Source organism: Marmota flaviventris, chromosome 4 (assembly GCF_047511675.1).
Source record: "Marmota flaviventris isolate mMarFla1 chromosome 4, mMarFla1.hap1, whole genome shotgun sequence".
Classification (NCBI taxonomy): Eukaryota; Metazoa; Chordata; class Mammalia; order Rodentia; family Sciuridae; genus Marmota; species Marmota flaviventris.
The window spans coordinates 5,998,261-6,012,879 of NC_092501.1; the positions used below are offsets into that span (position 1 = coordinate 5,998,261).

Consider the following 14,619-nt stretch of genomic DNA (forward strand, 5'->3'; position numbering starts at 1 on the left):
GTTAACAGGGACAAGACAATGGACAGAGACTGGAGGAAGGGCCAGGGTCAAAGCATGAGCTGGCCTTTCCCAAAGAGGAGAGCCAGGGCTCCCAGGAACACAAGACCTTACTAACCAGGGACGCAGATGCTGAAACCCGTGGGCACAAGATCACACTCGGCAGATTGGTCTTGACGGACGTTAACGTTTTGCCAGACATTCAGAAGGATATGGAGTGATGGAACATTCATCTACTAATAAGGCAAAGATAAGCACACCCCACCCCAGAGGCCCCACCCGGACACACCCAGAGGGCTTCTGAGATTTTGGTCATTTTTTGCTTTCAGCTGGGTGGGAAGTGCCCTGGCAATTATTTTATTGTTGCCACACACATTTTATATACTCCTTCAGATTTACTTTTCCAAACTTAAAAGATAGAATTATAATTATTGCCCAAACGCATCTGGTCTATTGATTAGCACTTAATGGATTTATTCAGTAAATGCAGTTCTTTGGGCATTCAGCACAAGATACGGTTCCATTAGGATAATCAATATATCATTTTAAAAAATAGAAATGGTGTATTTCACCAGCACCAGTTCATTATCTCCAGTGGCTAACAATCAAGAGAAAGTGGGATGAATGCATGCTTTTAAGCTAAGAGGTCTAATGCAATTAGTGGTTTTGAAATAATGTAGCTCTCTGTTCCCTGTCCCCATTGGATTTCTCCTCTACTCTCCATACATCCACTAAGATATACACAGAGAGATTTTTCTCATCTTCCTGGGGGGGGGATGTATTCTTTCAAACATGTTGACGTTGGCATGATGTTGATGAAGAATTAGCACAAATATTGATATTTAAATAGCTCACTTATTTCAGGTTAAAGGGTGCTGCAAATTATTTATTAGTGGTGTTGGGGATCAAACTCAGACCTTTATATATGCTAAGCACTTGCTCTATCCCTGAGCTATATCCTCAGCACTTTATTTTTATTTACAAATACAATTGTCAGGATTTCTCTTTAAGACGGTGCTTTATGTGTCAATATCTTAGGCAAATGCAATTTGTAACTAAAGTAATATTTATATATACACACATGCAAAACAGTTAGATGAAGATACATACATATGGTGTTTGGGCACCTCTTGACAGAATATTGAGACTTTGTTTTGATATTTTATTATAAACTAATTAATAATCTTGTTTCTAAGATATGATTAATGAGTTTGTATTACTCATGAAGTATTGGTAAGCATGATGTAAGTGTTGGTAATTAAATCTGAGGGTCAGTGAGTATATAGGGAAAAATCCCTGACACAAAACAAAAAACATTTCTACAAACTGTTACAAGGATGTGGTGTGTGTTTAATGTTACATAGGATTGAATAGTAATATTAATTATTAAAAGTTCAGCAAACACCAGAAATCCATGCAGTTCTTATAAACACCAGACAGTGTCAAAATACAAAAACTAAGAACTGTGTTTGTGTAAAACAAAAAAAAAAAAATTAAAAATATGTTTAAAAAATCCTGTCTAAAACCCAGAAAAGTGCACAAACATTTCATATATATGGGAATTCACCTGTTTAACTCTCAAGTTCAAGTCATTATTTAAAATAATATCATTCATCAACTAAAAGGATATTATTTTAAATCATTACAATGTGTAGATCCATATGATGTAGAAGATAATAATTTATATGGATGATGATAGTTAAGTAGGAGAGCCACCTCCAGGCACATGAAACCCTAACCTTGGGTTTGCACCTGCTGATGCTCCCTGAAGACCCCCACTCAGGAAGCAAATGGACCCTGCAGGTGAGGGAGCCTCATTCGGAGCCGTCTGACACGAATTGGTGTGAATATACTTTGTATACAACCAGAGGTATGAAAAATTGTGCTCTACATGTGTAATGAGAATTGTAAAGCATTCTACTGTCATATATAAATAATAAAATATAAGACCTTTCTGTGCAGGTGCAAGGGTTCCACATCTGTGCTGTCTGCTTACCACGTGCAGCTGCTGAGTTCTAAAACGCATCTGGTGCAACCAATGAACTGAATGTTATTTTGTTTAAATTTAAATGGCCATATGTGGCTGGTGGCTACCATATTAGACATAGTAAGGCCACAAGAAGATGTCAGAGGGCCACGCTAACAATGGGGGCTTTATAATTCCACACTAGTGATGTGCACTAGTTAATGTAGGCTTTGTCATTTCTCCAAAACTCATGGGACCTTCACTTGTGGGTTTTTTCACATTTTGTTTCATTTTTAACTAATTTTTTAATGTCGGCTATTTGGAATTTGCAGTTCCTTTTGTCTTAAGTGTCACATGTGGATGGTTAATTCGTCATCTAGTTGAAACATCGTATTTTTAAAATGTCCCTTGGACTCTTGTAGTAATACTGCCTTTCAAATACAAAATATTAGAAAACTACATATACAGTTTTATTCTCATAGCTCTCATAAAAGCATAGAACCCAAAGAATTCACAAAGCAAAGGCAGACAGAGCCAATGCCACTGAATTCAGCTCTGATTTAAGGAGGGTGTCCATGATCTGCAAGGCAGTGGCCACCTGTGGTGCGCATACTGGGCTGATGTTCAGACCCAGAGGCCAGCAAGGCAGCGGTCCTGTCCCGGGGGGTGCCTCCCCCACACTTTTTCTAAACTGCTAAGAAACTCAATTTGTGCACAGGGCTGCCATGGCATTTGGCTTTTCTTAGGTGGACTCATCCTTAGGAACGGACTGCACCTCGGTTCTTGGGAGAGGAGCTCCCAAGGCCTGGGCTAGCACCAGGTGAGAGAGGAGAAGGCTGTGTAGGTGGATGTGGAGGCAGTGAGTTCCAGACCATGCTAAAGCATTGGTGTCTTGTCAGTGTGGTTTGTTTTAAGCAGGGGTGGATTGATCAGGTGGTGATTTTAAAGGTATCCCTCCACTGTCATTGGGGAATGAAGAGGAAGAGAGCATAGGTGGACATGGAGGAAATTGGAAGGCTTTGCAGGAATCCAGGGTGAGAGATGATTGTGGTTGAGCTGGTCACTAGGACTGGAACTTCAGGGGCTGCTCAACAGGACTTCCTCTTGGATTAGATGGAGTTGGTGAGGGTGAGGGGGCCACAAGGTAATTAAAAAGTTCACCTTCTAGTTTCTCGTATGAGCAGCTGGGGAAAGGAAGGTGCCCTTCATAGAGACAAGGAGGATCCAGGAAGGAATCCATGGGCCGTGTGCGATGGAGAAGGGGCCCTAGGGTATGTGATGGAAGGGAAGGGGTTTAGAGGCCATGTCAGGGCCTGGTGTCACATTTCCAGCTGCTCCTCTGCTCTTCTGTACTTGAAATCTCCGAATGTTCCAAAGGGGAACGTGGATGTTTCTCTCTCTGCTGACTGCCAGAGGAGCATAGCCTGATATTGGTAAGTCAGAGCCAAATGTTTTTCAACCAACTCCTCTTGTTTATCTTTCAGGATCATCCAGAAGTGTTGAATGTTCGAATGCAATTGGAAAGCAGAGCACTGGTCATAAATCTGGAAAGAAATGAGTAAGTCAAGCTAATCCTTGTTTATGGCATGACCGGACAAAGTTAAGACAGCGTGGACTGGGAAGTGCTGTGTAATTTATGTTGGCGTTTAGAGAAGCAGGACTCTATGCATGGGTCTGTAATCCAGATTCAGATTTGAGGATGAAGTTAACTTTAAACAGTTACCCAGAGGAAAAATAAAGAATTTTATCACTCTGAAAAAGAACTTGGTAACTCAGCAGGTTTTCTCATTGTTCAGATGTTTCTTTGGTTCAGTCTGATTTTTCAAGGGAAGAATTTAAGCATCCTCTGCTCATTCAGAGTGTCCCTAGGTCAGTTTCCAAGTTGTGTGACAGCTTCAAACAGGTAGAAACTCTTTCGTCCCTAGGAAATACCAAGAATTTATTTTATCTTTCAAAGCTTGTCTCCTCAGGTATTAACTTTATTTATTTACTTACAATTTGACTCTTTCCTGGAAAAATTATATAAATTTCCAGAAAATGGTCTTATGTTTTATTCCGGAGCACATGGGTACCACTTCATATTTTGCATGGTCTCCCAGAGAAGCTGTGTCTGCTCCTGTTGGTGTCGGTTCTTATGCTCTGGCTGTCCCCACAAATTCCTCAGCTCTGAGGGGCCCTTCACATTCCCTTTGATCAGCACCCAGGTAGGAAGGCCTTCTGGACAGCATCTGCGGGTGGAGGTGTTGGTCAACTTCCCAGGGCTTGATGCTAAATGGCCGCTCACCCTTCCAGTGTGTGGGTTTCTTCTCACCCTTTTTTGCTGAAATGGCAGTGTGGATGGGAATCCTCTGGAAGGCATTCGAGAGAGAGAGAGAGAGAGAGAGAGAGAGAGAGAGAGAGAATGAGAATATGAATATGAGAATGAATAAATATATCATACAAACTCAAATTAGCATCTTTATGTAAAAAGTCAGACCAATTTATTGACATCAGAACTGTGATTTGAGGGTACTGAGCAAGTCAGAGGAAAGAGACCACTAAAGGCCACCCTAGCATTTGGCATCTCATGCCATGGGTACTTAGAGTCACATAAAATCATGTGCCCTCCTCCTCGGGATCCACAACGTGCCTCTCTCTCTCTCAATGTATATGTTTTTAAAGAATAATACTGTTGATTTGTGTGGTAGAGACAATATTTACCAAACTTTATTCAGAACTTGAAAATAGGGCAAAAATGCCTCTTTATATTTTATCTTACATGTGCACCCCTCACCATTAGATGTATCTAAAGCTTTGTAAATAATAAATAAGTAATGTGTTTTAGCATTTCTGGTGCCGATGATCTTCAAATAGAGATTCCAGCACACATACTGAGCAAGTGAACTGTGTGCTGCTTCTGATGGCTCTCTTAGGAAAATCAATACTTTCATGGTCTTTCTTTTTTTGGCTTTTATGTAACAATATTATGGGGCCTTTAAATTTTTATAAATGTTGCTTCTGTTTTCTTATTTTTTATTTGTTCTTTTTAAATAAGCATGAAGGTAGAGTGTATTCTGGCATATTCTACATACATGCGGTGTGACTTAGGATCCCGTTCTGCGGTTGTGCATCATGTGGAGTTACATTGGTCGTGTATTCATATAAGAACATAGAAAAGTTGTATCCTTTTCATTCTACTGTCTTTCCTATTCCCATCCTCCGTCCCTTCCCTTCATTCCTCTTTATCTAATTTAAATTACTGTTCTTACGTGTTTCTGAAAATATCTCCATGGAGGAAGCTAGGTATTCCTTGAAAGAGCAGAGAGAGGGCTTCCCTCTGCGCTGCATGCCCTCAGAGGCGCTGCCATGATTGGCAGCTGTATTGTGACTGACTCTATTGTTAGGCAGGGACATGGTGCCCAGCATGGGGGAGGCTGATCCTAAACTTTGTAGGTGGTATTGCGCCTGCAGGTAGAGGGGAGGAAATAGCCTTAATAAAATCCTGAAGTTATTTGTTTTTACTATAAAAGGAACACCAGCAAAAAAATTGAACACCGTAAGGGAAAAAAAAAGAACAAAGAATTTAAAAAAATATATATTCCTTCGACTGAGCATGACCCTGGTTGACATGGTGCATGCTAATGCAGATGATTTTCTCACAAATAATTCTCTGCTGCTTTTGTCTTTCTGAGATTGTAGACTTTGTGTGATTTTATATCCTACGTCTTCATTTAGCTACGTGAAGGACATGCTGTTCCAGATAGAAATGATTTCTCAGAGCCCCTCGGGTCCTCTGAGTGTGGAAAGTGGTTTAATAGCCTCATTCATGCTTCCCTCAGAAAATGATTTATCTTCCGTTAGCTGCAGATAGTAAAATATACGTGGACAATTGAACAAGGACTAATTAGTATAAAATGTTATTTTAAAAGGTGTGTTAATGTGCTTCCTTCCAATCCTGGGCCTTTCATATAAGATAATCTTGACGTTAGATAAGTTGAAAACATAAAACCATCTCTTCTCAATTTATTTCTCTCTTCCCAACTGCTTTGTCAGCCGACATTTTAAAAAAACACACACATGGAGCATGTTTAAATATGTTCCTATGATGTCCTATAGCTTTATTTAGTAATAGTACTTGTACCAATTTCAAGAATTGCGTTCTGTTAAAAGTAATATTTTCATAGTCAGAGCATGCCAATATTACTATTTAAATAATGCATTTCCCAAAATATTTCTGTATGACTATTGTTTTTGAAAGAGTCTACGCATTATTACAAATGGAAAATTCCTTTGAGGCAATGAATACCAAAAAAAATCTACAGTTTTATAAATGAACTAGAATGCTTTTATGCTACTAGCTTTTAATGCTGTCAGACATAAAAGGTATAAATCACTTGTTTATAGTATAATTTTTAATTTGCATAGCCCTTTGGTGCAATAGGACCAACTCAGAGAGCTTATTCAAATAAAGCTATAAGAACCCAATGATAAAAAATATAAGCAGAGGTTATTTAAATATTTAACAACCAGTATAGTAAAAAGGCCTGACCAATTGAACGGCCCCTGACCAATCTGAAGGTCAACCCAATGGACCAATCTGGTTGACGTGCTGCTTCAGTGCCTGTGGGCCAGCAGTCAGCCCTGTGTTCAAGGATATTCTTTGCAGAGTGTTTTACTTAGATGTACATTGATAGGAATTCAATTAAATAAATTATGGCTCAGCTATGGAGCAGAATACTATTCAATAATTAAAAATGATGAAGAATTAAATCATTGCAAAGAGATTTATAGTGCAATCCATATAAATATCATGTTAGAAAATACTTTACATGGTAGTCAGTTTTTATTTTAAAATCATACACATGACATGGATCTCTGAGTAGTACGATTATGAGAGTTTTTTTATTAATGTTTCACAAGAAGAAAACATTACTTTAAGATTAGAAAAAAAAATCCTTTTGTTATGAAGGGGAAAAAAACTTGAAAATAAAAAACTTGAAAATTCTTGAAAAGAAGGTTGAAGTATTTACAGTTCATAAGAGAAAACAGGGAAAGGCTACTTTGCAAGGGCTTTAAAAGCTTCCAGAAACTTCCAAAGGGCAAAATAGGCCTACTCCTTGAAGATTGTCTTTGAATATCTAGGAATCTGTTTTAATGTAAAATCTACTTAGAAATGAAAACCTAAATAAAAGTGGCCCCAGTCCCTTAAGTCATAGGAGCTATACTCTGAAGCTAATGCTGAAAGAGAGTCACCTAATTATCCGTGCTCTGAAACTCTTCCATGGTGAACCAGTCCACGGAGCAGGGCCGAATTTTAATAATAGTTGTTTCAGGGAATCTGTTTTATTTGCCTTCTAGCATCCCTAATTTGTGCTGATCGGCTATTTACTTAAAATCTGTTTGTATAGCGTAATTGAATGTTTAAAGGAACACACAGCTTCCCCGCGCCCCCACTGGGAAGCATTTTTCTTCCTGCTGTCTGCCCAGGGAGGGAGGCTGGTTTATCGCTTCCATAACTCACCACATCCCTGTGGACGCCCAGGCCCTTGCTCACACAGGTGCTTTATTGGACAGGCAGGCCAGCTCAGCCATGGCTTTCCAGTTTAGGGTAATTAAAAGTGAGGGCCGTACATCACGCTGCCTGCGTCTCTCAGGCCCGGGAGACACTGGGTCTTCAAGCCTGGTTCCCAGCACTGTGGATGGCAGTTGCCATGGGGAGGCCGCAGCCCCCTAGATTTATATTCGGGGTGTCTCTGGGCTGGAAGAACTTCAGCACTGACTGTGTTCTGTCTGGAATGATGACGCCAGGCATCTCTTCAGGGACAACTTTAATTACTCTACATTCTACAACCATAGTAGAAAGGACATTTAAAAATTGTCAAACATTGGACATAAATGTTAAGTAAGGCATGTGTTTTAGATGATCTCACATGACCATGTACTGCAGGGGAAGACGTGGCCAGTATGGAGGTGGCATTGGATGGATTAGGAGCCGGCTAAGCGACTGTCCAGAGGATATTAGCCCACCACTCACAATGACTGGACCTATGTCAGGCAGCTGGGCCGCTGCTGCTAATGCTGCTGGTGCAGGGCTGTGTGCGTGGCCTCCTCTGGCCCCGGTTTCGTCAGCTGCTCTATGAAGATGTAAAAAGGTGTCCTGAACATTTCCTGGCAACACAAAGCCAGGGGATCACTATGCTCCATGCGACACAAGCTGGATCATGGAGATTTCAGCAGTTTGGATCAATAGGCCAAAGCTAACAAGATGAGATTTAGTGGGATAGATATAAAGCAGTCCTGTGCTTGGGTTAACATACATACATACATACATAAATGTATGTTTCAAGTCCTGAAAATATTTGCTGGTGATTTCATGAAGGAGACCCACGAGCTCAGTAAGAGCCCTGGAGACAATGTGGCTGCTGAGATAGGTGAGAGCCACCAAAATGTCTGTGGGATGGTGCAGCGGGCCCTGGACTGGAGAGGACATCCTCTGTCGTGTGATGACCTGGCCAGATCCTGCTCTTTGTGCACCAAAGCTGAGAACCACCGCCGACTGTGTTCTCATTGCCATCCCTGGGCATTCCTTTCCTTTCCCATCAAACAGGGACCTCCCTGGGGTCAGGGTCAGGGGCTTTTTATTTTACTTTATTTTGTAACACAAATCGAACCCAGGGGAACTTAACCACTGAGCCACATCCCCAGCCCTTTCTAATTTTATTTTGGGCTGATAGGCATACACCACTCTGTCTGGCTTAGGGGTAGGATCTTTTTTTAAAATTTTATTTATTTATTGTTTTAATTAGGTATATATGGTAGCAGAATGCATTTTGATTCATTGTACACAATTGTAGCACAGCTTTTCATTTTTCTGGTTGTACATGATGTAGCATTGCACCATATGTGCAGTCATACATGTACCTAGGGTCATGATGTCCATCTCATTCCACCATCTTTCCTGCCCCCATTTCCCCTCCCCACCCCTCCCTCCCCTTTGCCCAAAGTTCCTCTATTTTTCCCATACACTCTCACCCCACATTCGGCCTTTGGTTTTTTAGGATTGGCTTACTTTGCTTAGCATGATATTATCCAACTCCATCCATTCACCTGCAGATGCTGTAATTTTATTCTCTTTTAATGCTGAGTAATATTCCATTGTGTATATATATATCACAGTTTCTTTATCCATTCATCTATTGAAGGGCATCTAGGTTGGTCCCACAGTTTAGCTATTGTGAATAGAGCTGCTATAAACATTGATATAGCTGCATTACTGTAGTATGCTGATTTTAAGTCCTTTGAGTATAGACTGAGGAGTGGGATAGCTGGGTCAAATGGTTCCATTTGTTCCATTCCAAGTTTTCTAAGAAATCTCCATACTGCTTTCCAGACTGATTGCACCAATATGCAGTCCCACCAATAATGTAATTTGCAGTCCTACCAGTAACTTCACACCTTCTAAAATAATGACCAGGCTACGCCCACTTTTTACCTGTAGGTCTTGGAGATAGCTGAATGTCTCAGTGCTGACAAGACCTTCAGAAATGGCCAGGTTCATCTTTTGGGTTCATGGTGTCTGAGGATCTTCATTTTACAGACTTGACATCAGGAAGCTGATTTTAACGCCTTTGTTGGAGTGGGCAGTGCCATTCCTTTCTGTGCCTCATGCTGCAGAAGCAGCCCAACCTGCATGCAGTACATTAACACAACAATGAACCCATTGCTGTCATTCCATTCCCTGATCATTTACCCAGAGACATTTAATTATTTCCACATTGCAATTGACCCTGGAGGTAGAAGTGAGCAGCATCTTTACCTCTTTTGTAGTTGAGTCACAGAGCCCAACAATAAAAAAAAATCACCAAAAACAATAACTGGGTGACAGTCATGCCCAAGGCCAAGGAAGGAAAGTGCAGAGCCCTTGCCTGTCTGGAGAAGGAGGGCGTGGCATTAAGTAGCATTTCAGCTGTGCATGAATAGGGCCGAGCCAGGTAAAGAGGAAGAAGGGGGCGGGGAAAGAGAGAGAGAGACAGAAGAGCATGTGTAAAGGGCCTGAGGGAGGAGGAAAGAGCTTTCCAGAGACTAGGAAGGGTGTTGTGCTAGTGAGCAAGGAGGAGAGTGGGGATAGAGAGGGAGAGGAAGCCAGGCCCTGCAGGGCCGTGGGCACCTTGAGGAGGATGTTTTTCACAAGGACAGTGGTGCACCCTGAAGAATGGGCTATAAGCATGGCAATGATGTGCTGAGATTCAGTTTTTAAAGACCGTCCTGGGTGCATGGGAACCCCAGGTTGGAGGAGGAGAAGAGTGGATGTCCTGGGCAGAGCGAGTGGCCAGAGCAGTAGGAGTGTGAGGAAAGGTGTGGAGAGTTTAGAGAGCCCAGGAAGCAGCGTGGACAGAGCGTGGTGAGGACGGAACGTGGAGGTGATGGAAAGGGAGATGTCAGGCATGATTCCTGTACACTAAACACTGGGAGAGCGGTGACGTCTTTCACCAGAATCGAGAGCCCTGGAAAAAGGACCAAGGTTTTGCCTTTGAGCAGTGGCCAGGGACATAGAGATGTGGATGGGATGGTGGTGGCCAGGTCCTGTGCATCTTGGAGCGGGGTGGAAATTTGGCCCAAACAGAATCCCTTATGGAGGGGGTCGGTGGAGGGCTGTCATGTGCAACTATCAAAGTGGCATCCTTGTGGGGTCTTGGTTGTCTGCAGCTGACCTAAGTTTAGCATTGGCTAGTGACTGTGAGCTGGAGAGCAGCAGTCTGCAGTAAGTGGACCAGGAGGAGCATGAACAATGGCCCTGAGGTAGCTACAGAGCTGTCACAACCCAGGGCAGTGGATTGATTTAATTTCTAAGCCGGGGCCTCAGCCAGGGCTGAGCCTCTGGTCTCCGTCTCCCTGGCAACCCCCCATCCCCTCTTTCACGTCTTTCCTGGAGTCTGAGTTCATTATGTGTGTCATTTAGAGGCTCCTGAGGTCCTGGAAGTCTAGAGCCTTGCTCCTGGACCACCAGCACCAGCACAGGGACCTCTTGGGGGAGCTTATTAAAAAGGCAGATGCCTGGCCCCACCTCTCTGTTAACCCCAAATCCCCAGCTGTAAAGCCTGGGGATCTGTATTTTTTCCAAATTTCCAAAGAAATAGATTCTCATTGTTCTTGGACGGCCCTAGCTACATGTGGCAATTTAAATTAAAGTTAATTTAAAATAAAATTAAAACTTCAGTTCCTGGATTGTTCTAGCCACAGTGCAAGTACTTGGCAACCACCGAGGGACCCTTCCATCATCTCGGGAAGTATTTTGGGCAGCGCTGGGACTGGTTGAGTAATACCAGCCCATGGATCCTTCTAGTGTGGGGTCCTGTCTCAGCAGATGCATCAGCTGTGGGAATGTCCTTCCTACAGGGAGTGACCACGCCTCCCAAGGCTTCCCAATGGCTGTGGCAGTGATAAGCCCTGTCCTCTGCCCTGGGACCACCTCTGCACTTTGATAAGTAGAGGAAGGCCCAGGAGTGAGTGCTGTGAGCGGAACTGTCCACAGTGGAACTGAGGCCAGCCACACGGACTTCAGCCATCGTCTAACTGGACAAGACTCCTTTAGATTTAAGTTACAGCCTCTCGGCCTTAACATTTAAGATGACTTTAATTGAGCTAGATTTTGTTTCCTGAATAGAGCTGAATTCCCTGAGCTCCTCCCCTCACCTCGGACGGTGCAGACATTGGAAAAGGGCAGAGCACCATTTTTAGAGTTTTTGTTCCCCAGCCTGACATAACCTTGAAAGTGCTTGAGCTGGTTGAGATTGACCTTTTCAAAACAGTGTTCCCCCGTTCCAATTTGAGAGTAGGGCTTGCGAGTGGACCCTTCAAGTTAGCAGGGCCTGGAAGGGTCACTGACACAGAAGTGGATTTCCATTCCTACTGTCCCTCACATGGCCAGGGGTTGCTGAGTGGACCCTTGAGACTCTCTCCTGGTGAGAGTCTCCCATGGCCTTAGGATCCCTCTCCCCAACCCTGCACAGAGGACGTGCAGGCCACCGTGTTAATGGCGGCCTCTCTGTAACTTTTCCTGGTTGTTACTTCTGACTGTGTGACACTCGAGACTTTCGTGATCCCTTAAGACAGTAACACTTGCTCTCCAATGAGCTTGAAACGCCAACATAATTTTACAAAGTTTATAGTCACAGATTCTGCAGGATTCTTGTGATATAATGCCACAGGAAACCAACACTTTAGATGACTTTTTTTCTGAAATGTTTATTTCAAACTCATTACCCTGAATGGAATTGGAGCCCTTGTCTGTTGTTGGCCATGCTTCATAATGTGCTTGGAAAAACTCAAACTTGGCAATTATGTCTCTGTTTTTTGGATTCCTTCTTACTTGTTTCTTATTTATACTGAATGTTCATGCTTAATTAGTGATGATAACGAGCTATAATATGATGTTATTTACCAATCATCATTCATTACACATGGACAATGTGTGGTGTTCCTTTATTTCTGGTTGTAAATAGCCTTCGTTATTAGGCTGGACTCTGTTGGGGACTTGAACAGATATTCAGACACCAGTGTTCATAGCAGCATTATTCACAAGAGCCAAAAAGTGAAGCAACCCAAATGTACTTTAACAGAGGAACAGATAAACAAATCATGGTTGTACATTCGGTGAAATATTATTCAGCCTCAAAAAGGAATAGAGGAAGCTTTGGCACATGGAGCGACACAGATGAGCCGCCTTCCCTGAGCAGCTGTCAGCACATGGGACACAGACTAAATGCTCTGCAGGGCCCTAATTCTCTTGTGCTTTTAGGGGCAAAAGCATCCCTGCATTCTGCATAGCTAGACACAGGCCGTAGGGTCGGAGCAGGACCAGGAATTGCTGGCAGGAAAACTAGGGCTCTGAAGTGGAGCCTAGATGTAGCCTGTCCTGGGAGGCTCTGTCCACGCACACAGTGATGGCAAAGTGAAGAAACTGTTTCATTCAGGGAGAAGGAAAATGGGATTCGATTCCTCAAAAACCAGTGGCAGCTAGGCATGGTGACACCTGCTTATCCCAGCGACTCGGGAGGCTGAGGCAGGAAGATGGCAAGTTCAAAGCCAGCTTCAGCCATGGTGAGGTGCTAGGCAACTCAGTGAGACCCTGTCTCCAAAATACAAAAGGGGCTGGGGATATGGCTTAGTGGTCGAGGGCCCCTGATCAATCCCAGGTACCAAAAAGCCAATTCCTGGGAAGACACAGTGGCGACCACACTTACCCAGGTACCGTGAGAAGAGGAAGGAGGGTTCCCTCCATCGTGCCATCCCGAGCCCACGTCGTCTCAGAACAGGGGCAGTGCACTGTGGGGTGAGCTGGGGTGTAAGTGCAGAACAAGAGCCTCTTTATTTTTTTATGATTTTCTTCCTTAGAAAACCATGTGGGCAGATAGAGGATGATAGGAGACCCCCACCCCACCTCACAGCAGGAGGGTTATTTCAGGAGATAATTTATTTACAGAGAATTATTTCCACAGCCCTTCTAAGGCCACTCCTTCCGTCCCAAGCAGCCTGGCGGATATTGCTGGCCAGTTTCATGATTGTCTTTGAAGCTCTGACAGGCTCTGGTGGAGATGGCCTCTGTGCAGTATTAGTCGCCCAGCAGCACCCATGGGACAAGTAGGCTCCAGGGTGGGACGAGGGTTTTATGTGAGGTTTTCACAAAATAAAAAAAAAAAATTATTCATGTTTTCAGTAAAGTCCTGATGATTTTGTGCATTCATGTCAACAAAATGAATAAAGTCAGGTAGGTTAAATAAGTGTAAAATGTCATTAAGATTTTACTATATTATCCCCCATAATTTAGTTAATATGTTTAAAATTTTGGACCGAATTTATTGTCTTACAAGTAAGGTGATGATTGTGATTGGATTCCACCACTCCTTGTATTCTATAAACACTTCATCCAAGAGCCTTGTATTTTCACACTGGACCGTAAATCACCTGTACAGATGTTATACAAACTACTTTATATTTAGAAAAATTAGTTATTCAAGACTTCAGTTTTTTCCCAATAATTTTGCATGTAGGAATCTATGATCATTGACGTAGAGGACAATGTGTTATTAAATCAGTTAATCAGTTGGCTTATTCCTGATCACATTATAGAAAAAATCCAAAGTTGCTAAAATACACATAAATTAATTTCCTTCACATACGTAGCATGTCCTCACTGACAAACTAGCTCTCTTGCATTTTGCTCTGTTTTCAAAGCAGTTGGTAGAAATTCTGAAGATGATCATTTGAGGAAATACACTGTATGCTCGTAGTGGCTTTACATTTTTTTTTTTTTTTTTAAGAGAAAGGAGATTTATGTGGTGTAGGGAGAAGCCTTGGGCCAGGGGAAAGACTCATGCAGTCTCTAACACTGGTAAGTTATGTGACTTACAGGACCAGAGGGGTTGGAATTGGCCTCTCTGGTCCTGAGTGCTCCCATCTATCATCTGAAGGTAAGTTCCAGCCCTGGACCAGACACCAGTCAGGCTCACTGGGCCTCGCTGAGGTCGACAGCCTCAGCAACTTTCTGCCTTGGATATGCACTCGCCTCTATCACACTGGCAGATACTGTACTCAGGACCTCCATGAGGACCCTGTGGCACAAGCTGTGTTTAGCCATGGAGACCTCCCAAGCTTTCTTATTTAGTTGTATTCTAGTG

The 14,619-nt window shown here is 42.8% G+C and overlaps 1 protein-coding gene across 1 annotated transcript in view; it reads left to right on the forward strand.

Moving 5' to 3' along the window:
* Adam12 (ADAM metallopeptidase domain 12) overlaps nucleotides 1–14,619 on the forward strand; it is a 309,534-nt gene that overhangs the window by 83,193 nt on the left and 211,722 nt on the right. Inside the window, exon 3 of the mRNA XM_027930183.2 lies at nucleotides 3,448–3,521. Within this exon, the coding sequence (XP_027785984.2) occupies nucleotides 3,448–3,521 (74 nt within the window). The remainder of the gene's footprint in view (nucleotides 1–3,447; nucleotides 3,522–14,619) is intronic.